At 40.4% G+C, this 27,729-nt stretch overlaps 1 protein-coding gene across 1 annotated transcript in view; it reads left to right on the top strand.

The window, feature by feature from the left end:
• The window catches only part of foxo1a (forkhead box O1 a), a 233,383-nt gene that overhangs the window by 197,197 nt on the left and 8,457 nt on the right, over window positions 1–27,729 (top strand). Inside the window, exon 2 of the mRNA XM_039745834.1 lies at window positions 24,737–26,123. Coding sequence (XP_039601768.1) covers window positions 24,737–26,113 — 1,377 coding nt within the window. The 3' untranslated portion in view covers window positions 26,114–26,123. The remainder of the gene's footprint in view (window positions 1–24,736; window positions 26,124–27,729) is intronic.

Raw genomic sequence — 27,729 nt, 5'->3', positions numbered from 1 at the left:
TGCGCACGTGTGTGACTATATATATACATCCATCCATTATCCAACCCGCTATATCCTATTACAGGGTCATGGGGGTCTGCTGGAGCCAATCCCAGCCAACACAGGGTACAAGGCAGAAATAACCAAGCCCACCGCAGGGTATATATATATATATATATATATATATATATATATATATATATATATATACACACACACACACAAACACACGCACACACAATGGTCTGAACGTGCAGAAGATTGATTAAAATCTTCTGCATATGTGTATCTATTTCTTTATTTAAAAAATGTAAAAAGCAACATTTTCCCCGGGGACAAATAAAGTTCTATCTATCTATCTATCTATCTATCTATCTATCTATCTATCTATCTATCTATCTATCTATCTATCTATCTATCATATAGTGCCTTTCATGTCTGTCTATCTATCTATCTATTATATAGTGCCTTTCATGTCTATCTATCTATCTATCTATCTATCTATCTATCTATCTATCTATCTATCTATCTATCTATCTATCTATTTATTATATAGTGTCTTACATATCTATCTATCTATCTATCTATCTATCTATCTATCTGTCTATCTATCTATCTATTATATAGTGTCTTACATATCTATCTATCTGTCTGTCTGTCTGTCTGTCTGCTGTAGTTGACTTTTCATAGCTATGAAATTTGTTCATTAACTGGTTTATTTTCTTAACATTTCTTTCATGGGACTACCATGCATATTACAAATGATGCTGCTTTGATCCCTTAATTATTATCTTTTCCATAATTTGCTACTGAGCGTTTGATTCCTTTAAGGCCTCAGCCCAGCTCTCTAGCCACGATAAGAGAATGGAACCAAGCGCGTAAATGACAGGGTTTGTGCCGCATTAGCAGCACTGAAGGGGTTCTTTTTAGTAACAATAGGAAAATATTTACATTTGGTTGGCGCTAAGGTGGACCAGATGTGGGAAGTGACTCACTTATAGATGCTGTTACTCACAAAGCACTAATATCCCTTTCTAATTACGCTCTTGTTTATTAAAAGAATGCACCATGCTGCTCAAAAGTGAATGGCTTACGTGTTAAACCAACATCGTCAGTTCTTTTTTAAAGCTGTCTGCCTCGTTCATTTTGGGCCACTCATTCAAAATTTAAAGAAACTAAGTATCTGCTGGTGGGGCTCTTTGTATTTTTAGCGTTGTTATTAAATGCCTTCTCAGTTCTACTTGGTTTGTAAAGAGTGTTAACAGACAACTCTTTACAAAGGTGAAGCAGATGATCTTAGTTTTGTAGCAGTTCACAGACTTGAGGACAATGATAAGAGTTTAAGGAAAGGTAATGTGTTAACTTATAGTAGATTGTGGGTAACCATATGGTAAGGACTGTTGCACCCTCCAAGGCTGGACCCTGCGTTGTGAATAAAGCTAACTTTGAGCCAGGTCATCGAGGTTGAAGATGAATAAATGAACAGTTAAATCTTGGCTGTCTAATAGGTTTATTTCATAAAGCCAATGTTGATAAATAATCTAGAAAAGTTGAGCCATACTGTTGTATTTGTAAAGACTAAGATTATCTGTTTAGGGCTTGGTAGGGCATGTAAATAGGAACTTTGTTGTACTCCATACATGTCCCTCAATCTACCATTACAACTCAGGAACAGTTGACATGCACAAGAACATAAGAAATGTGACAAATGAGAGGCTGTTAGTTTAGCTAATCGCTAAGCTGTCCTAATATCTCATCCAGATCCTTCTTAAAAGTTGTTAAAGTTTCAGCTTCATCTCCATGTCTCGGTAGTTACTTCCAGATTCCCCAAATTCTTTGCGTAAAGAAGCGTTTCCTGGCCTACTAAACCCCATATTTTCCACTGGAATCATTGAGTATGTGATTCATCCTTAAGCCAAAAGTATTCTGCTGGGTCTCCTTTATCTCAGTACCTTTGAGGATTTTGAAGACCTGCATGAGGAACCCCATATTCTCCTCTGTTTGAGATTAAACACATTTAACTCTCCAAGTCTGTCACAGTAGGAGGTGTCCTTAAGTTCCATGATGCACTTGGTTGCTGTCCTGTACACAGCTTCAAGTGCTGCTATGTCTTTTTTATAACATGGGGACCTTCACTAGTGCATTATATAGTCTAAACATAGAGTGTATCAATATATATTTACATTTTTATGATATAACCTAATATTTTATGTGTCTTTTTAATTGCTTTTGCACATTGCTTAGATAATGAGAACGTTGTGCCGATATAAACCCCTAAATCCTTTTCAGAGGTGGCCTCCTGTAGAACAGTGTCTCCCATCTTGAATTTACAGTTAATGTTCATTTTGCCCACATATAGTGCTTTGCACTTTTCTCCAGTAAACTGCATTTTCCAAGTGTTTGCCCAATTCTGAAGCGTGTGCAAGTCTTTCTGGATTTCTTTTCTTGCTTTATCAGTGTCTGCTGTTCCTCCACGTTTACTGTCTACACCATAATCAATGTCCTTAATATAAATCAGAAAAAAGTTATGGTCCGAATGAGGGACCCTTGAGGGACTAACCTGATGGCCTCACTCCACATAAGGTGCTCTCCTCTTATCTGTGCTCTTTGTTTCCTGTCACTTAGCCAACTTGTGATCCAGATTTGTGGGTTATGTCTGATACCTACAGCTAGTCTGACAGAAACTCAGCATAGGCCACTGGCTGTGCCAGTTGCAGCGCTCACTTTGGTGAGAAACATAGAGGGTCAGTTCTCTTACCCTCTCAGTGACACAGGACCACTGGCTTGCTTTGCGTGGTGCAGTTTTGAGGAGTTGTGCATCTTTTGTAATGTGCTAGCCAGAATTGCACAAAGGACTGCAGATGTCATCTCACAGGGATATTTCAGAGTTTGAGGTCACAGCACCAAATGTTCTGATATTGCAATCTCACGTTAAACCTGGGAATTCTGACACAATAACGTAAATGGATTGTTTGGTTGTGTGAGTGTCAAAAAAGTCCCAAATATTAAAATATGTCAATTTTTCATCGAATGATGTGGTTGCAGTTGTTTTTTTTGACAGAAGGGCATCCTGTCTGGTAATTTACATAAAAAAAAATCGGGGCAGCCACCCGTGTATTATTTTCTCAGCCACAAAGGTTGTTTTTTATAGTAGCCCGATGTGTCTACAACAGAGTCCAAAACAGAACTGCCTGTACTGAGGCAAGATGGCAGTTTTAAAGGCCCGGAGGGGAAATGACATCATCGGTGCAGGAACTGGGAGTGGCGTCCTTGTGCCTGGAAGTGACATCATCATTGGGGCCGGAAACAGGCGGGATTTCCCGGGAAAGGTCTGCAAGGGACTGAGAGAGATAGCCAGTACACTCCGCCGCCCCCTGGCCTGGTGTAGAATTACTATTGTGTAGGCCCTTCAGCTGTTTCCCATGCGCACATGTGTGACACACTTTACTCTAACAAATAAAATTTGACAACACATTCAAATATTTTCTTACTTGCAGTTACTAAAGAAAATGATATGCGCCTTATTAATAAAGTGCCTTGTACCCTCAATCTATTCATTGTTTTGTCCACGAGGAGTCTGGGGAGCATTTGGACCAAGCTGGACAGGCACACTTGCACACACCCCTACTCACACTCTGATTGGTTATTTATACGTAGCCAATTAAGACACCCCATTTCAAGGTTCAAGGATGCTTTATTTAGTCAGGTTTGCACAAGAAAACATGAACTGTGCCTTCTCAGTTGCATCTAACAAGAAGACAGAAAGAAATGAAACAAAACAAATCGACAGGTTAAGACAGGAGTGCCCAAACTATGGCCGGCGGGCCAACTGCAGCCCATGGTCCATTTTTAATTGACCCGCAGCAAATTCTAAAAGTATAATGAAATATGGCCCACACATGAAACTTGTTCTTAACCGTATTGTACTTCTTAGGTTTAACATAGCTGGGGCTACTGTCTCGATCAAGACGGCGTCTTCACAAACAAGCGCAACCAAAGAACAATTTTGCTACAGGTGACCAAAAATGGCAGAACCAAAGAAACGCACAATAGCAAGTGAGTGCAGAAAATTTCAGACACAGTGGGAAAATGAATATTTCTTCGTAGAAGTCAAGGTCAGGTGTGACAATTTGATTTGCAATGAAACTATCGCAGTGGTGAAAGAGTATAATGTGTGTCGACACTACAAAACCAAACACCCGACCTACACGTCCTACACCAGTGCTGAGCGAGAACAGAAAGTTAAGCAAATGGTAGCTTGTCTGCTAGCTCAACAACCGGATTTTTTCTGTGCTGGCAAAACACAAGAAAATGCCACATTAGCCAGTTACGAGGTAGCGCAACTCACTGCCCGACATGGGAAATCTTTCTTCATAAAACAGTACCTCACTAAAGTTGCAGGAATAATGTGCCCGTAGAAAATGCAGGAATTCAACAACATTCACTTGTCCAGAAACGCAGTTGTGCGGTAAATTGAAGATTTGTCAGCTAACTTAAAACATCAAGTGTTAGATAAAGCTTGTGCTTTTGATTTTTACTCGATGTGATGAGAGCACTTTATAATACAATAAGTGAAAACCCATTAATGGAGAGCTGTGATGCTGTTTTTTCTTTAAGCATATTAAATTATGAAGCATAATTTACCGAAATTTGATTGATTTTGCTAGCTTAATACACAGGAGGTGAGGCAATATATTGTAGCTCATCTCTAGTGGGTGGCCCAGCCCTTCGTATATTTCTTTGTATGTGGCCCCCAGTGAAAAAAGTTTGGACACCCCTGGGTTAAGTGGATACAGGATATATATCAACCCTTCATCATTTTCTCTGATATTCCATATTAAAAAGTCGTAAGGCACTTGGAAGAAAGCAATTTCTGAGGTGATTTGTGTGGGTTTTCAAAGCGACTCTCCTTCCTGATTTACTGAAGCTACATTCTACATGTAATGGATGTCTGTCATCAGTTGAGATGATTTCCAGATTCTTCTGCATCGTCCTCTGGCACAAACTTGCCAGATCATCCACGTCGGTCCCAATAGCTTTAGGTGCCTGCTTAGTAATCTGCTGGAGCTGTTTTAAATTTTGGTTTGTCAGACCACTAAACCAGGCAATGCAACTGAAATTGATAACGAACTGAATCAGACTGCGATAAAAGGACAACGTGAGGTCCTTGTCTACTTTAAATAGACTGAGTTTACAGAAGAGAAATAAAGGCTGATTGCATTTAGAGTATAACCTAAAGCGTACAATTCTGTGATGAAAACTAAGGAGAAAAAGCCCACCCAGACGCAAAGCAAACCTAGAAACTCCAAACTGGAAGTGAATGGATAGAAGTTGCCTTTACACCAGTGTACAATTTTTATGATATTTCTCAAAATGTATGCCTGTATATCTTGGATAAACAACTCGTGTACAGAAAAGAAAAAACAGGGATTTGGAATGAGCGGACAATCCAAGAATTACACCATCACAGCATTAGGGTGTTGTACTGTGTTAGCCATTGTGAATGTAGTGAGAAGTCAAGCAAACTGACACCTTTTATTGGCTAAGTAGAAAGATTACAATATGCAAGCTTTTGAGGTAACTCAGGCCCCGTCTTCAGGCAACATGTAATGAGAAGGGGTCCGAGTTACCTCAAAAGCTTGCATATTGTATTCTTTCTAGTTAACCTGTAAAAGGTGTCATTTTGCTTGATTTCACACTACCATCATAGATAGATAGATAGATAGATTGATAGATGAAAGGTGCAATATAATAGATAGATAGATAGATAGATAGATAGATAGATAGATAGATAGATAGATAGATGAAAGGTACTATATAATAGATAGATAGATAGATAGATAGATAGATAGATAGATAGATAGATAGATAGATACTTTATTAATTCCCCAGGAGGAAATTCACAATTCATAGCATAAAACAAAGCAGGGAGATAAATAAGAAATAAGAAGCAAAAATGGCCTATTCAGATATAACCCTGTAGTTTTCTGGGGTTAAATATTTCCCTCTCCTTTGTGCACTTCCTGTATTAAGTCATTCCTCCTTTCATTGTCTCTTATCTACTCCTTTTTTTTTGGTTTCCCGCACTCTCTTTGTGTGCTGTGTAGTGGAATGTATATTTGGGAAGCTTACCTTCCTTTCTTCAGGATTGAATATGCCTTGCCCATAAACCCTGCAGTCAAATTTTCATGACTGTACCCTAAATGGATCCTATCGTGTGTGTATGGGATGTTTTAAGTTTTATTTTCATATCTCACATAGGGTAAATCCTAAATCCAGAATGTTTTGCTTTGGCATAACGGAGGTATTTTGTGATTGTTAAAGTGCATAAAGGACATTAACTCTTTGAGTGCTGAATTTCTTTTGTAGGCAACTCACTTTTCTGAAAAGCACACAAAGCAAAGATTTCACATGTTGCTATGGCTGCTGTCGGCGCCTGTTCAGGGTCTCTGGTGGCTGTGTAGGGGGCAGCTCGATGGCGGGTGGTAATGTGTGGCAGGCTGGCAGCCTGACTGTCTTCGTATGGCAGTACAACACAATCTGGTTTGTACCTCTTGTCATCGTAAGTGGCGACCCTCCCAGGCGAACATTGCCATCGGTGAATCAGATACACAAGCGTGTTCAGCACCACGATCAGCTGGGGACCGACCGATCAGCTGAAGCCAGCTCCTCACTTTCACTTTCGATCTCCACCTTCAGATCACTTGCATCAAAACCAGAGGCCAACAAGTCAGAGTCCGAGTCGTCAATAATACGCAAAACGTCGTGCACCAAGTATTTTGCTTTGTGCATTCGCTTTGGTCTCTCTAAAATGTCAATGCCATTTTAGAGGTTGTTTGCTCTTCGCTATTCACGCGTGCGCGTCAACAAAGATGACTTTCCTTCTAGCAAAGAGAGCCGAACTGAAACAAAGTATCAAGTTTTATGGCTGATTACCGTCCTCTACCCGTGAAGTCGACATCCGCCGTGAAAGAGTTAAGACATGTTTTTGCCAACTTTAAATACTATCTGTAACATATTTTAGTTAAGAGTTGTGTAGTGGTTAGCACTAACATACCGTTTTCTGTCTTTGTCAGTTTAGCGGGCGACGACGCCTCAGCACCACACCTGTTCTAAACCCCAAAAGGCCTTACACCACTGACTCATCCAGGGATCGGGCTCCCCCATCCCCTTCATAATGCGAGCAGCTACTCCCGCAGAGAGCAGAAAGGAGTCCTATCTGTCATTACAGAGCTGTGCGAAGTTTTCGTTACAGTTGATGGAGTCCCAATCATGCCACCAGCCCCCCATGATTTCCCTGCAAGATTTCCCGAGCAGTTTTGTCATGTGGTGGGTTCAGCAATGCGTTGTACCAGTGCCTGCTCCCCAACGTGACCTGAGCTGTCAGTGAAGGCTTTCTCCCGGTGCTGCAGTTTCCTCTCATAGTCAAATCAATTTAGTTTAGTGGGAAAAACAACACAAAGTGATAAGATGGTAGCCTGAAAAAAGGACCCTGTTGTCTCTCTCCGGGCCTCCCTGTGTGGCGTTTTGTCCGTATCTGCTCATTGTGGTGGTTCCTCCAATTGTCCACTATTAAATGCTGTGCCAGAAATATCAAATATCTCCTCAGCTCACCTACCAAATTCTCAGTCCCTCCTTCTTTTAATCCCAACTCTGTCTACACCACCTTTCTGCCCCTTTGAACCCTTTGCCAGTTCACCTTCCAGTGCTGACTTCGGAGTCTTTAGTTCCCTCTTTTTCCAAGCTTACCAGTTGCTTATTCCTTTGGTAGAAGGATAGGGCCCTCCCTTGAGTTCTGCTGTCATGCCTTTGACCACACCTAGACAGAGCTCCCTCCTTCTTTTACAGCCACCTTTATTGATCTGAACTCTTCAGCTTTAGATATGACCTTATGGAGTTGGGTCTTCTCCTGAGGACTTTCAGCTCTCTCCTAGGAATTGACCTTTGGCAGACGCTTTTGGTCGTCTGCAATCAGAGTAACAACATGCTTTGTGTCGTCTGGAGTTTTTCCTCTTACTACCTAACCATTTAATTTAGATTTTTGATTAGATATACTTTGTTAATCCCTGAGTGGAAGTTGCCTTTTTGCATGACCTTTGGGGGTCAGAATGCAATGTCAGCCATTCTACAGCATCCCTGGAGCAATTTTCAGGTTAAGGTTCTTGCTCAAGGGCTCAACAGAGTAGTTTCCCTTCTGGCAGTAACAGGGTTTGAACCAGCAGCCTTCTGGATACCAGTGCAGATCATTATCCATAGAGCAAAAAATTCCACTTTTTACCCATACTCCCATCTATTGCATCACAATGAAGTGGAGTGAACTACGAAAATATCCAGAAATATACGTTAGGCTGCTCTTTAATTGTCTTTTTAATACTGCTTGGGTTGGTGTGGGTGTTAGACCCCGATACTGACTCACCACAAGTTGGACCTTCTAGATACATGGACATCTACACAACTGAAATCAACTGAAAACCCAGACATGTGATCTCCATTGAGGGATCTGGGGTGGTGACTCGAAGGCTGCCAGTTCGAATCCAGGCAGTGACATAATGAATGCTACTCCACTGAGCAAGGCCCTTAACCTGCAATTATTCCAGGGGCGTTGTACAAAACCCAAACAACGTCTGTGAAGAGTATGTTGGGATATGCGAAAAGTGACAAATTCCTAATATAAGAAACTATATATGGAAAATAAGGGATTCAAAATCACTGAACATGTGACTTTTAAATTCAGTTGGCTTCACTAGTGTTGATTTTGGTGTATCATGTATGTAATCAGTTATTTTTATGTTTTACACTCTATTTGTGTTAATTTAGACCACTTTGAAGAGATGTTTTTACTTTTGACATTGTCAAAAAATCCAAATTATATCCAATGTGTTAATTCAATGTTATGTAATACTCCATCCATCTATCCATTATTAAACCCGCTATATCCTAACTTTAGGGTCACGGGGGTCTACTGGAGCCAATCCCAGCCAACACAGGGTGCAAGGCAGGAAATAAACCCTGGGCAGGGTGCCAGCCCACCGCAGTTGTGTGATACTAAAATTTGAAAACTTCCAGGGGCGTTGGGGTGAATACTTTATAAACACTACATGTAATTTGGGCAGTGGAAATGGATATTAATGCTGTAAGGCTGCAGCACAAACTACTGAGCTACCATGTCACTCTTAGTTTAATACGTACACCGATCTTCACATTTAATCTACATTACCATCGCTTTTCTGGTGTCATATCCTTACACTAGTGATGTCTATTATTCTATCTAACTAATCCATCTACTCCTGTCAAACACACGTGGTTAGTGCTGCCACCTCACAGTTCCAGAGTCCTAGGTGCATATCCCAGTCCAAATCATGTGTGTGTGACGTTTGTATGTTATCCCCATGTGTGAATGATTTTTCTCCAGCTACTCTGGTTTTCCTTCAACATCTGAAAGGTTTATGTTACATTAATTTGGCCGTGTAAGTTGGTCTGTGTGAGTAAGTATAGTTCTACGTGAATGAGTACTGTGATTTATTGGCTCCTTAGCCAGTGTCGCCTGATTATAATTGGGCCGTCATAACCCTGAACTGGATAAGCAAGTTAGAAAATTAATAAACTTTTGTATGGTTAAAACCTTCTCAAACTACTTTTTAGCACAGGTTGTTACCAAAACATTTGCTTATATATGAATTTGTTCAATGTCAAGTTAAATGGCTGAGTCTAGATATACTAGTGAATCAGTGGCAGGCAGAAGTCTGCTTTATAGTGCAGCAGCTCATTAGCTGCTAAGCCACACTACCAGCACTAATTCATCATGTATTTATAATTCAGAATGTATTTATTTATAGATTGAGCTTCTGTAAAAAGTATCTATCTATCTATCTATCTATCTATCTATCTATCTATCTATCTATCTATCTATCTATCTATCTATCTATCTATCTCTTCATTTAAAGTTTTTTATCTATCTATCTATCTATCTATCTATCTATCTATCTATCTATCTATCTATCTATCTATCTATCATATTTTACATATCTACATTATATATGTTTCTATCTATACTATTGTTCAAAAGTTTTACAACACCTCCATTTTTCCAGTTTTTCTTCAGATTTAATCAGTTGAAATGCAGTGCAAGACTTAAAATGGTTAAAAGATACGCAGTAAACCTCCAGAGGTTTAAAATTAAACTTTAAGTTAGCAAAAACTGAATAAATGATCATTTCAGCATATTACAGATACGCCTTCTTCAGGGAAAAACTGATAGGTAACAACCTACGGATGTTCTGCAGCAATTAAAGTAAATGAAGCCTTGCAAGATGAAGGAAACAATTTGCATAGGTGTCTTAACTTCTGTTAATTACTTAAAAACCCTCTGTGTGTCTTAAAGCAGAGTTGTAACAGACTGTTACTAAACCATCTGAAGTACCACTTGGGTGATATTCCAGTGGTAATGGCAAGAAAATGGCAATTAACAATTGAAAGAGAGACAGAGCATTATTGCCATTAGAAGTGTAGTCCTTTCATTAAGAGAAGTTGCAAAAACAAAATCAAAGTGTCAGTAAGTATAGTGGTGTCCTACGTAATCCAAAGGCAATTGGAAACTGGAAGAAATTCTGATAGGAAGAGATCCGGCAGACCCAAAGTCACAAGCCAATCAGAAGACAAGTTTCTGAGGGTGAACAGCTTACATAATTGACACATCACAGCACAACAGCTTCAATCTATCTATCTATCTATCTATCTATCTATCTATCTATCTATCTATCTATCAGCCCATACATTCAATTTTTGAACCCACACATGTAAACTGGTTTAATAAAGAATTCATTGATGTATTAGCCATTGGTAAACCTGCCAACACCTCCTGATTATATTTTTCTTGGAAGATTTCTAGTATTTAATGTGCTGGTTTGCAGATTCAAATCTCCTTGCGCCCTTTCAAAACAAGCACATATTTCCCATGTTTTTGTTGTTCACGTGTTCTTGCTGCTGCTGCTTTGCCCGCACTTCATTTCACAGAGCAAGCTGACGAAACTACCAGGTTTTTCCCTCCCAGTGCTATTTACCAACAACAAAGTATATGGCTACTAAGAAGGTGATGCAGACAGGCTGACCTAGTCTGTCCAGTTTGGCATGTTGCCACCAGGAAAAGTGGTATTCAAGTGAAGGAAGACCTGCAAATCAAAAACAAAGTAGGCACATGCCACCTTCATTTGACAGCTCCCGTAGTTTTCAAATTCAGTCTATTTCCACCATATGCACTTCATACTATCATTGCTACAAGGGAAACCCAGCTTGGAAAGGTGCCCCAGTGGCACTGGGGTTTGATCAGTAAAGAGAGGACTTGCCAGTTCATTATAGTATGTGATTCTGAATGGGATCTTAATGTGCACACAATGGTAAAAAGAAAGATTGAAATCGAATAGTTACTGCTGCTGTCCCATGGATCCAGCATCCTGGATTCGAACTCCATGTATGTGTATGTTATTTGTATTATTATTTTACTTCAAGGGGAGCCAAAGTAGGGCAATCCACCATGGACAAGGGGTTGGTCGACCTCATAGCACGCTTACTGACGCTGGGTCAGTTCTGAGTTGTCAGTCACTCTAGTCTTTATGTTTGTCAGCAGTGCCACCTCTCAGGGTTCAGTTTGGGATTAGAGACATCCAGTAAATCAGTGTTTGCGCATCTTTGGTTTGTGTGAGTAAAGTCTATGGACTGATAGGCTTCACACCCTAGGAATCAAGTTACCTGAACTATTCTATCACATTTCAGTAATTATTTACTGCTCTGATATGATCTTTCTGATTGTAAAATAGGTCATTATGATAGCAGTTGACAAGAACAATTCATAATTAATTGTAGAATTACGGTATTTGATAGTTCCTGTAGAGTGCCTCTTTATCTTGCACGATTTGACTCAGAAACAAATCAGCACATCGCCATCTTATAACAGGCTTAGGTTTCTAGTTTGCTATTTTTCATTCCAGCCGTTTTAGCTCTAGGCTGTTCTCAAGAAACTGTGACACCCATCATCGAGTTATCAATGTTTTCAGTATCAGGGGACTCTAAAAAGTTGAGATCCGTTGAAAACCGTAGATAGAAATTTTTGACGAATCTAAAGCTTTCACTCCTCACTTATACACGATAAGTTATGGTGAGGGGAGGGCGCAAAGCAAAAAACAATGCAAACAAAGGGATTGTGTGCAAACTCCATAATAACTGAGCCAGGTTTCAAACCAGTCACCTGGAGACATGAGGCAGATTTAGAGTTGGGGTTTGTAATAACGATTATACTCAGTAATGTATTGATCAGTCTGCCTCTGGGCTTCATGCTATTCCAAAAAATGAATGGATGTCATTTTGTCATGGGGTGACAAGTCCACGTCATTTTTACTTTTCTTTCTATTTCTTTTAGTCTCAAACTGTGCTTTCTAGCAATGTGTAATATTTTTTAGGTTTTTCTTTGATTGGTATTGGGCTGTGGAATTCCATCTTTGTTACTCAATCCCCAAACTGGTGTCTTGTGTGCAGATGCCTTGCCCAGAGAATAAATGGACAATGTTTACTGTGGCTTGTATATGCAAATGGAGTCATTTGCCCTTTTAAAAGATCAAACAAGGCAGGCCACAGGAGACTTGCAGACAGAGAGGATCAACAGAGATATGTGCAGCCTGAGTGACAGGCAGCAAGGTGCTGAAAATGTGATTGCGGTAACTGCAGACTTCAATGGAAATCTGCAACAAAGCACCCGACTTCAGCAAATCTGCCCGTCTGAAAGGAATTTAAAGAGAACATCCTCAGACGCAGACTCATTGTCCCTGTTTGAACTTTAGAAAGGTAAAAATCAAATTGTCTGCAGAGCGCTGCTGCAGACGCTCATTTTTATTGGACTGAATGATTTAGGGGAAGGTGTGTCTGTGATTATTTTCTTTGCTTAATTTGTGTAGGAGCACCAGTGGGGATGCTTATGTAGTAATAATGAAATGAAAGAAAGAAAGAAAGAAAGAAAGAAAGAAAGAGAGTTTCTAACTGTGTTGATGCATAGGGAAATTACAGGGTTTAAATAGCAGACAAAAATGCACAAATGCAGTATACATACTGGATAAAATGAATGATCTATATCTATAAGGATATTAACAACATATGTAGTATTCATGACACTAGTGTAGTGTTACATGGTGTTCCAGATCTGAAAAAATAATAGAAATCCTAGTTCTTAAAAAAGTACTGGACAAGCATTACGCTGTTAGGTATCAGAAGTAAAGTGGAAGGTGTGTCTGTGATTATTTTCTTTTCTTAATGTGTGTAGGAGCACCAGTGGGGATGCTTATGTAGTAATAATGAAATGAATGAAAGAAAGAAAGAAACTGTGTTGGTCCATAGGGAAATTGCAGGGTTTAAATAGCAGACAAAAAATGCACAAATGCAGTATACATACTGAATAAAAAAGAATGATCTATATCTATAAGGATATTAACATAATATTTAGTGTTTATGACACTAATGTAGTGTTACATGGTGTTCCGGTTCTGAAAAAGTAATAGAAATCCTAGTTCTTAAAATAGTACTGGACAAGCATCATACTAAGTTAGGTTTCAGAACTAAATGGTAAGGTGTGTCTGTGATTATTTTTTTTGCATAATTTGTGTAGGAGCATCTGTGAGGATGCTTATGTAGTAATAATAAAATACTATTGCATTTATATTTATAAATGTAAAGAAAGAAAGAAAGAAAGAAAGAAAGAAAGAAAGAAAGAAAGAAACTGTGTTGGTCCATAGGGAAATTGCAGGATTTAAATAGCAGACAAAAATGCACAAATGCAGTATACATACAGAATAAAATGAATGATCTATATCTATAAGGATATTAACCAAATATTTAGTGTTTATGACACTAGTGTAGTGTTATATGGTGTTCACGTTCTGAAAAAGTAATAATAATCCTACTTCTTAAACAGTACTGGACACTCATTATGCTAAGTTAGGTATCAGAAGTAAAGTGTTGCTTACCGACTCTGCACTAATCTGTGAAGAGCACTGATGAGCACATGCCACTGTCACAGGGTGTGAGAAGTGAACTTCTGTATTTGTGACCATAGTGAGCACTGCAGTGGGTGCTGCCAATGGCCTATGCTGCTGATATTCTGTCAGCTGTTGTACTCGGGTGTTGTACCATGTTAACCATTATGGATGTAGTGCGAAGTCAAGCAAAATGACATCTTTTATTGGCTAACTAAAACTATTACAATATTGCAAGCTTTCGAGGCAACACGGGCCCGTTCTTTATTTACATCTTGCTTGTATCCAGCGTCTGAGGTCTACAGAATAAGCCGAGTATGTGAACATTAGGAGGAAAATGTTGTATTTGGTGCATTCTGTAAGGCTCTTTGTTTAATAATTTGTTCTTGTAAAATTGCTTGTTTAATAAATGCCCCCTTTAATGTTTTTTATCTGCTGTGCCACTGTTTCTCGATGCTTGGTGATGTGAGTTGCCACCTTTCTCACTGTATACTGCATTTGTGCATTTTTTGTCTGCTATTTAAACCCTGCAATTTCCCTATGGTCCAACACAGTTTCTTTCTTTCTTTCTTTCTTTCTTTCTTTCTTTCTTTCTTTCTTTCTTTCTTTCTTTCTTTCTTTCTTTCTTTCTTTCTTTCTCAGTTACAGTCACACAGTTGCAGCAAACTTCAACAGGCCGTGCCCCACTCTGCACCAATATGCCACCCATTCCCTGCAGCAGGCGTGAGAGCTATTAAACCTTGCCATTTTCTATAGTTTAAATCAAAAAGTCTCTGCTGACATTACTTTATATTTTATCTTTCAAAGAGTACTGTATTTGTTGCATTTTCTTGTCTAGAATTGCAGTTGAAAGTGTTTTTCCCAGCTCTTTGTGGCTAAAAAACGAAACATGACGCATTTACGTTAATATCAGCATGTCAGAGTGTTGCTGCAGCAGCAGACACTCGCGTTTGATTACCTTGGGTGTAACTTCATGCTCATGAAAGGGTAGAAGGAGGTGAACAGGCGGCGTGTTAAACAGGAAGCGAGTGATTGAAATGTTATTGTGATCTGGATTATAGTAAGTGCCGGGCGACCCACTTGTAAGAAAAACAACCACACCTCCGCGTTTTACTCATACAGGGTGGAGTCGGCAGCAGGCGCTGAATGCTATTAGGATACCCCCTCCCAAACCGTAGAGTGACTGTGCCAGGACCGCTGCAGTTCATCACTTTCTCATCCGTTGTAAACTGTAGTGCACCTGTGAATCTCACCCTCTCGTCTGGGGGGACACCAGCACTTGTTTTTACTTAAAGATAAAGGAGATGTGCTGTGGTTATGAAATAAATTGGGTTAATAGCCTTCATGTTTCTTGCTTTTTATTATTTTAAAGTCTACATAGGTTCTTGTAGTGTTGAATGCTTTTCTTGATGAAATAATATTTTATGAAAAAAATACACTTCATAGTTAATATGGCCAGCACAGATATGCAATGGTTAACGCTGTTGCCTCATAAGAGCTCCTTAGTGCTCACCTGAAATTCCATTATGGATGGATGGCTAATTCCATCCTTTGCAAGTCATGACTGGGGATTCAATTATTTTCTTACTCTAAACCAGAAAAGTGGCAGTTTTGCTGTGTTATCCTTATTTATTTGAATTTTTCAAGGCAGTTATATGGCATATGGTGCATGCTCTTCATAATGTTTGGGACAAAGACATGTTTCTTCTTGATTGACCCCACTGCTCCACAGTTTAAAATTACAAATTAAGCAATTCAGATGACATTAAAGTGCACATTGCAGATTTTCACGTAAAGGTATTTGCATACATTTCGGTCACAGCAGACATGTATTGACAACACTTTTTCTACATGGTCCCCCTTTTTCAGGACATCATAATGTTTGGCAGGTCTACTAAAGCTGTCATATTTAGGACTTAGTCGCATGTCCCTTTCATGCAATGGCTGCTTGGAGTCTGTGATTCATAGACATCACCATGTGCTGGGGATCTTCTCTGGTGATGCTCTGCCAAGCCTCTAATATAGCCATTTCGGCTCCTGCTTGTTTCGGGGGCTTGGCCCCTTACGTTTTCTCTTCAGCATATGGTTGGCCTGCTCAAATGAGGGACTGGCTTGACCATTCAAGAAAAAACTCCTGATGAAGTGCCATCCAGTGAGTTTGGAGACATTTCCTGGAACTTGAGCAGATCAGATGTTTCTATACACCTCAGAATTCATTGTGCCACTGCAATCAGCAGCTTCCTCATCAATGCAGAGAAGTGTGCCAGGACCTGTGACAGCCATAACTCCCCCACCACCATGTTTAACAGATGAGGTGGTCTGCTTTGGATCTTGGGTCAGTTCCTTCTCATCTCCACACTTTGCTCTTGCCATCACTCTGATACAGCAGGTTTATCTTAGTCTTGACTGTCCACAAGACCTTTTCCCAGAATTCTGCAGGCTCTTTTAAGTCCTTTTTCGTATACTCTAATCTGGCCATCCCGATTTTGTGGCTATCTAGTGGCTTGCATCTTGCACTGTGGCCTCTGTATTTCTGGTCATGAAGTCTTCTGCTGATAGTTGTCTCTGTCACACATGCATCGGCCTCCTGGAGACTGTTTCTGATCTGTCAGACAGGCGTTTGGGGCTTTGTCTTTACCATATATGAGGATTCTTGTGTCATCAGCAGTGAAGGTCTTCTTTGGCCTACCAGTCCCTTTGTGATTACTGAGCTCTCCAGTGTGTTCTTTCTTCTCAATGATATTCCAGACAGTTGATTTAGGTCATCCTAAGGTTTTAGTGATGTCTCTAATGGTTTTATTTCTCTTTTTCAGCCTCGTAATGGCTTCTTTAATTTTCATTAGCACAGCTCTTGTCCTCATGTTGAACAATGGCAACTATAGACACCAAAGGGTAGAAGCAGGCCAAGGTATCTTATGAATCCATGAAACACACCTGAGGAATCACAAACAGCTGTGACGCCAATTGTCAATTGTTCCGTCCTCGTGACTCGCTAGTACTTCCGGGCTCTAAGGGAAGCATGACTCCCCAGGTCCTTCCACGGTGCCCAACAGAGCTGAGATACCGAACTCCAAGTCCCAGCATGCCCTGTGGGAATCTGAGGCACCACTACACTGAAGGGGAGCTGCCATCTAGTGTATTGGGGGAGACAGTGTCCAAAAGTAGCTGCCTTCCCCCATCCTTCCATTCTCGGGGTGTCCCAGTTGGGCCGAGCTGCTGGCCATCTCTTACACCTTCTTCTCGAAATCTACAAAATATCATTGCTAAAGTGAAAAAATACATTACAGCCTTTATCAAACCTCATTGTTTAAGCACATTTCCTATTAACCTTTTTTTTTAATCTTTTATTGAATTTATTAAAAGCGTGTAACGTTCCATACAGTCAAGTCAAACTTAACAAGTTAAATTCAATTCGACCCCCACCCATGAAAAAGAGAGGAAGGCCAACAGCCAGAGTAAAATGTTGAGAGCAGTAAAGAGAGAATCAAAAGCCAAAATGAATGAAAAAGTCTGATGTAACAGACCAGGTTATCCAGTTTTGTCCTGAGAATCCTTCTTGCTCTCTTTTTTGACCCCACTTGCCCAAGTTTTTCTTCTCTATTTATTTTGTCAACCAGTCACCCTCTTCTGCTATCTGACACTTGAGATGTGCACAGAAATGGCTGTGATGACAGCGGGCGTCATCTCCTTGCTGTTCTGAGTGAGCTGCATCCTCACTTTTATCCTTAAGGACGTCCAAAAATCCGCTTTTAACGTGTCTGCCTTATTTTGTTATTCAGACGGAAGGGCAACTAAAGAAAATACCTAGTGGCCTGAGTCTATATCATCTAGGTAATAGTAGTGAAGTCACCTTCTCGATTGACTAAGGGGCTCACAGCTCCACAGTGCACACATATGTACCCACTAAACCCATGAGACCCCCAATCTCCTAAGGCTACATAGTTGATTTTGCCTTCCTTTGTCTTGAGATCAGACTGGACAAGAAGGAGCTGCCCCAATGCTGTGGTGCTTCTTGAGCCATCAGGTATAACCTTTACCTTTGGGTGATCCCAAAGCCTACAATGAAGTTCATCAGCTCCTGTAACACCAGAACATCTTGTTTGTGGAGGCCACACCACAAGGTTGTTTGGCGTAATGGCAAACAGGTAATAAGAAAGTGGAAGGTCAAGTCCGTCACACTGATGCTCTTTGTGACCACAAACAAGTCACTTGACACCCCAGGGATCATTTGTTGGTCATTTTGAAATCAAAAGGATTACAAAGTTGTAAAGTGTCAGGCTTGAGGTCATTAGAAGAGAACAAATACGAGCATTACCATTGATAAAAACTGCTGTGCTGTGTGTGTCTGACTTGGCTCTGTGATGGATGGGGGTCTCCACCAGTGTTGGCTCCTGCCCTGCTGCCATGACAGCACCCTGCCTGCTGCTACCTTGAATTGGATTAGGAGGCTTTGAAAACGTCATATCATGTTGTTTTCAGCTCCTTAAATAGCTAAGGATAAATAAGGTCAAGAAAATCAGTGGTTTTAATCTTAATGTTTGGCAATGGAGTAATCAGTCTGATACAAGTATAGTGAATCTGTCTAGTGACCAGCCCTTACCTTTATAACAAAACAAATACCCAGAGTGGCATACCCAGAGTGGCCTTACTATTACTTTGTTAATTTTGAAACTTTTGGGGCTTTGGGATGTAATTTATTGCCAGTTATTTTCTTTTTATTCCCATTTCCGCTCTGCAGACAATTAAGCTGTTTAATCAGACACCCACCCGTGTTCACTGAATTTTATTACAAAAAGATAAAACCTTACAAACTGTAGCAGCCCAGCGACACAGTGGTTAGCACTGCTGCCTCTCACGTCAAGAGAACTTGCGACCATTCAGTCGGGTTCTTCTCTTCCGGCATTTGTGGAGGTTTTCTCCGGGTGCCGTCTGAAGACGCACAAGTTACGTTGATTGGAGACTGAGGGAGTGTGGCCTGTGATGGACTACTGGCGGCGTCCTGTCCCGGAGTGGCTCCTGCCTTGAGCCCACTGCGGCAAACAACGGCAGTGGAAGACGCAGAAATCATTATGAATGAAATAGGCATTTCAAAGATTTATTTTCATTTATAAGATGCAACATTTAGCATAGAAGCCCATTTTCTTTTTCTTTCTTTCTTTCTTTCTTTCTTTCTTTCTTTCTTTCTTTCTTTCTTTCTTTCTTTCTTTCTTTCTTTCTTTCTTTCTTTCTTTCTTTCTTTCTGTTCTACACACATATGGCAAAGCTTCCAGAATGGTGTCTCATAACATTATCTTTCTTTCTTTGTTTCTTTCTTTGTTTGTTTGTTTCTTTCTTTCTTTCTCTTTCTTTGTGTGTTTGTTTCTTTCTTTCTTTCTCTTTGTTTGTTTGTTTGTTTGCTTGTTTCTTTCTTTTTTTACACATATGGCAAAGCTTCCAGAATGGTGTCTCATACCATTTTCTTTCTTTCTTTCTTTCTTTCTTTCTTTCTTTCTTTCTTTCTTTCTTTCTTTCTTTCTTTCTTTCTTTCTTTCTTCGGTGTAGCGACAGTCGGTGCCCTCTACACACACATAGATACGCTTCCAGAGTGATGTCTCAGAGTTTCCACTCTCTTTTTTTGTTTAGAGTTTTATCACCCATTTAACTTCTTAGACTGAATAATTCATCTGCACACTGCCTCAGTGCCTCAGCGGCTCAGCCAGCATTGTCTGTCTGTGTTTTGTACCCTGCGGTTTCAGACACTCCTACGTCAAGTCTTTTTAGCAGGACTGCTTTTTGTGGGGAGGGAAATAATCAGTGCCACTATACATGTTCTGGAAAGCTGCTAAGACCACTTCAACCTCCCAGTGGCGAGACACGCAGGGAGGGGTCAAACGGTCAAAACCTTTTTGAACATTTCCAGTGACTTTGCTACACCCTGCTTGTTTTGCACTTTGAACACATCTGATGGCAGATGCTTAACGGGATGTCTCATCTTCCTTAACGAATTTCTGAACTTCTGAGGGCACCGGGCTGGGTGCTGCACCAGTGTAATACTTCTCTCTCTCTCTCTCTCTCTCTCTCTCTCTCTCTCTCTCTCTCTCTTTCTTTCTCTCTTTCTCTTTTCACGTTATTATTATTTTTAGCTTTTTAGGAAGCAAAACATTAATTTACAGGTAACTGCTCATGAAAGTTAACAGCACTTGTAATCCTCATTGTCTCATCCTGAAGCCTGTTACATTGTAGGTGTCATTTATCACTTCTGCCACTCTTATGATTGTTGAGAAGGCAGACGTCCATCCATCTTCCAAACCTGCTTACCCTGAACAGGGTTGTGGGGAAGCTGGAGCCAATCCCAGCATGCATCATACATACGGCAGGAATAATCTCTGGAGAGGGCGCCATCCCATTGCAGTGTGAACACACACACACACACACACACACACATACACTCTAAAGAATGCAGTGGTCACATTTCAAACTACAGTACAGTATAAAGTTACAAATTAAGTTGGCTAAGTATTTGGGTTTAAAAAAAAAGAACAACAACAAAAGAACTGAATATCCTGCAATATAAAGTTGCTTTTGAAAACCTCCCTGCAGACTGTGTGTCGAATGGCATGGTTTCAAGTTCTGACCACAATTGGACTGATTTACAGATTTGTTCCCTCCGCTGTAGTATCCTGTATGCGTCTTGTATCATTTTCCAGGTTCTTTCCTGTTTGCATCTACACAGGAAGTAGTTGTAGTAATAGTCAGACGCTTTGTTAGTAAACAGCCCAGGGCTCATTTTTACCATAGTGATGGCTGTGTTGATCATTTTAACTGTATGCTAGGCAGTGCTGTATTTTAGTGTAGAAGAAACCACAGTTACACCTGCCACTGGAAAGCCACAATGCGACTCCACCCTCCACGCTTAGAACTCAAGACATTTCTTGTCGGTTTTATTGATGTTATGATGACATTACGTTTGATGAGTTGCAAGTGTGATGGTACAGGCTGGCTTACTCCTTGAACCCGGAGCCGATTGCATAGTCATGACCGGGATGAGCCGTGCAATGAGGACACGTTACATGCAAGGGTTGGTGTGCAAAAGGTGCTTTGATTAACCCACCAAACAAAGTCACATGCTCTTTCCATTAGGAGTAAATAGATGATCCATATAAATAGGTGATCACGTGAAGGTTTAAACAACAATAATAATTCCAGAGGTTGAAATGCCAGTCAGAATTTGTCCATTCTTTAAAACAATCATGAGCCCCAGTGCCTGACATCTCCTCTGATTACCCCAAAGCTCTGGTTACATCCAACACTTCACAGGCTCAGGTCCCTGCTTTCGTTGTCTGAGGGGGCGTGCCAAGCCTTGCCCCTGTTTTGTAGTGGTCTGCTCCATCAGTGTGGTGATATTCTTCAGGTCAGTAGGTGGCAGTGCAATTTCACAGCAGAGGAAGTGAATTGTTTGGCAGAAGATGCCTGTGCCCGATGAGACCCTACTGATGTTAGAAGAGTTGTGTCTGTCCATACTGCCTATACAGGAGAAAAAAAGGAGATGAGTTGAGGGTCGGTGTTTTCAATGTTTTTTTGTATAATGCTTTGCTTTTTTCCCCTGTGATATCTGCAATTTCTTTCCATTTGTGGTCACAGAAAAAAGGAATCCAATAAAACAAAGATAAAATCCCAGGAAGAATCTGTCCATTCTTTAAAACAATCGCGGGCCTCAGTGGTTCTCTCTCAAAACTGACATCAAAAAGGGTCTCCACAGCAAGGGGAGGCACATTCAACACTTCACAAGCTTGGGCCCCTGCCACCAGTCCGTTCGGCGTCTGCAGTGCCCCGTGTTGAGCAACGGGTCACTCCTGCTCCAGGTATGCTCAGCAGGCAGCTCCCTCTCATCCACCCCCATATGAGCACCGATCACGCGCTCCACTTTCGAGGCTCACAAACCCAACCAACTGTCTCCACTCATCATCAACAATGGCTTCCTTCTCATCCAGCCTTGTTTCTTACTTTCATTTTAATTTTCCCCACCGGAAGTGCTACTTTAAATGAATACTTTTGTGAATTTTCAAGTAAACTGTGGTTATAATTACAGATAGATGATTCAAATTTTGTATAAATATAATGATAAAATGCAAACAGATAGGAAATGTGAGGAAAATTACTCAACCTGAAGTAGTATTTTATTTAAACAACCATACAAATTTTTTATATCATGGAAATATTAATGTATGCACAATATTAATAATTGTATTCAATATGAAGCATATTCTTGCAAAAACTATTATTAATTTTATTTTAATGTATACATCATCAGTTTAACAATGACGTGTAAATATTGAACATGCTGTGTAAATATAAAGATGTAGTGGGAACAATAAGCTGCTGCATCCCCGTCCGTCGTGTTCCTGGTAATACATTTAATTAATTTTTTTTTATTTCTGCCATCATTATCATAATTATATGTAGCTAAATGCAGTTTTGCGTAGAGCAATTTATTGCAACAAATCTCTCTATTATAAAAGAAAACCTTGAGACAAGGCAAGACTATTGCCAAGAGAATTTTATGGCCCACACCCGCGGTCCTCTCACCTCTCATTCGTGTGAATGCTTTTGTTAGATACAGTTCCTTGCCTCTCAGCTCTTAGAAATTTTTACGATCAAATTGGCAAATTGGTTAAATGCATATCAATAGTCCATCCTGATAGTTGGTGGTGATGTTGCAGAAGATGAAAACATCAACTTACAATATCCAGTCTTCCACCGGCCGAATGACTCTTGAAAGGAGGATGTATCGCAATGTTATTGCGTAATTTATGTATGAGGGATGAGCTATGCAATAGAACAAGATAATTTGTATTCAAAACTGGTCAAACAATTCTGAAATTTTAACAGGCGACAAGAAAGGTAATGTAGTACATCTTCCACAGAATGTTAGACGCCAAAGGCGATCTTGATATGCCATTCATATTAAAACGTTCACAGTATCCCATTAGAATAGCTTTTGCTAGACAATTAACAAATGACAGGGACAAACATTCAAAAAAGTCGGTTTATTTATTAAAGGGAATGAAACGATATTCACTCACGGGCAGTTATACGTTGCCTTGTCACGATGTAGCTCCAAACACGGAATCAAAATTCAACGTGATATTGCCGAAAAGTTAATTCCGAATATTGTTTTTACTGAAGTTTTACAGTAAAAGGATTTGGATGTTAATTTCAAAGACAAATAGAACAAAAATATATAACTCAATGAATATCTCTAACGCAACATGAAACATAATTTTCTTTCAATTTATTACGTTTTACTATTTTTCACTATGGTTCATTACTCGCTGTACAGTAATCCCTCCTCGATCGCGGGGGTTGCGTTCCAGAACCCCCGCGATAGATGAAAATCTGCGAAGTAGAAACCATATGTTTGTATGGTTATTTTTATATATTTTAAGCCCTTATAAACTCTCCCACACTGTTAACATTATTAAAGCCCTCTAGACATGAAATAACACCCTTTAGTCAAAAGTTTAAACTGTGCTCCATGACATGACAGAGATGACAGGTCTTTCTCACAATTAAAAGAATGCAAACATATCTTCTCTTCAACGGAGCGGCGTCTGGAGCAGAGAATGACAGAGAGAGAGAGAGAGCACGAGAGAAAAGCAATCAAAAAATCAATACGTGCTTTTAAGTATGCCGAAGCACCGCGATAAAGCGCCATTTTGTAGAGGAGAGTCCGCATCCTCTAGGCATACAGCCTCTGTGCAAACAGCCCCTCTGCTCACACCCCCTCCGTCAGGCACAGAGAATGTCAGAGAGAGTCAGAGAGACAGAGAAAAGCAAACAATCAAGCACCGCGTATGAAGCATATCTTTTATCATTGATGAGTTTTAGTTAATATGTAATACGTGCTCTGATTGGGTAGTTTCTAAGCCATCCGCCAATAGCGTCCCTTGTATAAAATCAACTGGGCAAACAAACTGAGGAAGCATGTACCATAAATGAAAAGATCCATTGTCCGCAGAAATCCGCGAACCAGCGAAAAATCCGTGATATATATTTAGATATGCTTACATTTAAAATCCGCGATGGAGTGAAGCCGCGAAAGTCGAAGAGCGATATAGCGAGGGATTACTGTACTGTAAAATAGTTTGGTCTATTATGCATATGTAACAATTCCCATGAAAATAACAATCTGTTTAAATTGTACATCCGCTTCCCCATACGCGAGCGACAGAGCTATGAAGTGGCTAGTGCGTAGTGCCCGCCTGGGGGTTGGCAGAGCCGCCTAGCATTATGTAATACTAACACTTTTTCTATGTTTTTAGGTGACTATAACTATTTTTACTTGCACATAATTGAGGTAATGCATATGTTATCAAGAAAAAATTCCTCCACTGTTTTCGACCTCATTAAGTGCAAAAATATCATTTTAATATAAAGTTTAATTCTAGAGATAAATGATTGTGTATTGATATTATCAATTAGTTATTATGAGAAACAAAGAGATATAATATTTGAGAAATATTGCTCAACTCAGAGTGGTTCTGACGACCTTTTCCTGTATCTCAGTATACGAGAAAGTCGAGGGGAGTGCACTCCCGATATTTTTTTCCCAGTTATTTAGTAGCTCCTGTACATACTGTTATGCTGAATTTGTAAGAATCAATTATTGATGTTTTCTCCAGCTGGTTAGATTCATGTCCAAAGTTGCTTGTTAGTTTGAATTTTCTTTATTAATTTATTTCTTTGTATTTCTCCCCTTGCAGAATTCCATCCGGCACAACCTCTCATTGCATAGCCGGTTTGTACGGGTCCAGAACGAAGGCACCGGGAAGAGCTCATGGTGGATGTTGAACCCAGAGGGAGGAAAAAGTGGAAAGTCTCCACGAAGAAGAGCCGCCTCCATGGATAACAACAGCAAATTTGCCAAATGCCGTGGAAGAGCAGCAAAAAAAAAGGGCGCTCATCAAGGAGGACAAGATGGTGGTGCAGACAGTCCCGGATCGCAGTACACAAAGTGGCCTGGCAGCCCCAACTCCCACAGTAATGATGACTTTGAGGTGTGGAACACTTTCAGACCCCGCACAAGCTCCAATGCCAGCACGATCAGCGGGCGTCTTTCACCATTCATGACCGAGACTGATGATCTTGCAGAAGCTGAAGTGCACACGCTTGTGTACTCACCTGCTTCCAGCAAACTGGCCTCCACACTGCCCAGTCTTTCAGAAATGGCCAGCTCCAGCCACCACAACACAGAGAACGTAATGGAGGACTTGCTGGACAATTTAAATCTTCTTTCTCCTAAGTCCTCGCAAGTGACGGCCTCCTCCACTCAGTCCTCACCTGCCACCATGATGCAGCCAAGTCCCGGCTATCCCTCCTACACATCTCCCAATACTGCCAGTCTGGGGTCGCAATCTCAAGACTATAGAAAATGTTTGTATAGCCAACCCGGTATGAATTCTCTTTCTCCGATGCCTATGCAGACACTGCAAGATAACAAACCTGCTTACCCACCCACCCTGAGCCAATATGGCTGTCCATCAGGGCTTCTTAAGGAGCTTCTGACATCTGATGGAGACCCTCATAATGATATGATGCCCTCAGTAGACACTGTGGTATCCCAGTCCACCAACAGAGTTGTTTCTGGCCCTAGTGTGATGATGGCACCCAACTCTCTGATGTCATCCTATACAGGAGGGCAGCAAGGTCATGCCAAGATGATGACATCCGCCAACACACACTCACACCCAGTTCACAGCCAGCCATCACCAACAATTAACGGCCGTGCCTTAAATCATCCAATGACTGTAATGGCGCACAGTGCAGGACTGAACCGCCTAGCGACAGTAAAGACTCTCATGCAAGTGCCTCACAGCCAGGCCCCACATATGAGCATGCATCAGTACATCAGTGGCAGCAACGGTTACGGCAGGGTGGGCCTGCTCTCAGTCCATCAGGAAAAACTGCCCAGTGACTTGGACGACATGTCAATTGAGCGGTTTGAATGTGATATGGAATCCGTCCTGCATGATACCTTGATGGACGGAGACTCTTTAGATTTTAACTTTGACCCCATGGTACCAAACCAGGGCTTTTCACACGGTGTAAAGACAACAACTCACAGCTGGGTATCAGGATAAGCGTGGTCAGGTAAGGTTTCAGCCCATTCAAATTGTTTCTTTATTGTGTTGCTGAAAACATTTATTCTTTACATATTTTACAGTGTGAACATTTTGCCTAGTACCAACTTTTGAACGGTATGGAGGCGCAGTGGTTAGTTATCACCGCTGCCGCTTTGCCCCACCAGCTTGGGATTAGATTTCAGCTCAGTCACTGGCACAACAAAAAAAGAAAAGAAAAGAAAAACTTTGAACAAAATTACTTCTGCAGGGTGAGCATGGCGAACTGGGGGTCGAAACGTACCATGTGACCTTAAAAGAGCGCAGTGAAAATTGGCATAATGCGCATTATTATTACCCTTATTATTTTAATTACGAAAAACGGAATGACATGTAATTTTTAGTCTTTCAGATTCTGAACCTCATTATTAGGATAGATAGACTATACTTTTATGAATAGTATATCATTTTATTTTATTTATTTTTTTTTTTTTTTACTTTTTCTTTTTGTGGACGTAAGAAATGATTCAGCCTTGATGGAGAAGTAATTATGTATAATTACATTATTAACCTCATACAACCCTGTTATGAAATAGGCCAGTCTGCAAAATCAGCAAATGAATATCATTAACTGTGAAAGCAATCTCGTGTCCTTTTTATTATCCATATTTTTCAATTATTTCCTAAATGATATCCATCTTTCCATCTGGGTTTGGTTATTCTAGTATAAGGTTATGGAAAGATGGGGCAATAGGCACACGAATAAACATCACACAATAGTTCTTTAGCTCAAATCCCTGTTCAGTTTAGTTCAGTTTATTCCTGTATAGCTCTCGTCTTGGCGAAATTAGTCATATCATTCTTTTTATTAAGTAAAGACAAAAGCAGATATTTCTTTACGCTGATTATCATTACTGTTATTTTCAAACCCGTGGCAGGGGTGCCAGAGCCAATCCCAGCTAGCACAGGGCGCAGGGCAGGAGCAAACCTTGGACAGGGGCGCCAGTCCATTGCAGGTTACCCTTCTATGAAAGACTTAAATGAACCAGGACCATTCAAGCTGCGTTCTGTACCATCTGCATGATAGTTTCCCTATTTTTGTGCACAGATTCAATTTCTACATCCCCCAGGGCTCAATTCAGGTCATTTTATTGTCACTGTACATTGAGTACAGTGATTAGCGCTGCTTCCTCATGGATCTAACATCCTGTCTGTGAATCTCATGCTGGCCTGTTGTCTGCGTGGAGTTCGCATGTTTTTAGAACATTAGAACAATTGCGATGAGGACAGGCCATTCAGCCCAAGATGTTCGTCCATCCTATTCACCAAGACATTAAGCCGAGATTTGGCAAAAAACTTTTTAACATATTGTGCTAAATCTACCCTTAATGAGTTTCTACCCATGTCTCTGTGTTCTTGTTGCAAAATGTTGTTTTAAAGTAATAGCTGGAAAGTGCTGGACAATTTTTTTTTCAAAGTTTTAAAAACTCTTTGATCATGCCCCCTCTTAGTCTCCGATTGCTTAAACTGAAAAGGTTCCGCTCCTCCAGCCTCTCCTCATATCTCACACCCCTCAGTCTCAGAAGCAGCCTAGCCACTCTCCTCTGTAATATGGGGAACCAAACTGTGTGCATTAC

Source organism: Polypterus senegalus, chromosome 2 (genome assembly GCF_016835505.1).
Source record: "Polypterus senegalus isolate Bchr_013 chromosome 2, ASM1683550v1, whole genome shotgun sequence".
Classification (NCBI taxonomy): domain Eukaryota; kingdom Metazoa; phylum Chordata; class Cladistia; order Polypteriformes; family Polypteridae; genus Polypterus; species Polypterus senegalus.
The sequence above is the reverse complement of the archived record's forward strand: the minus strand, read 5'-3'. Positions and strand labels throughout refer to the sequence as shown.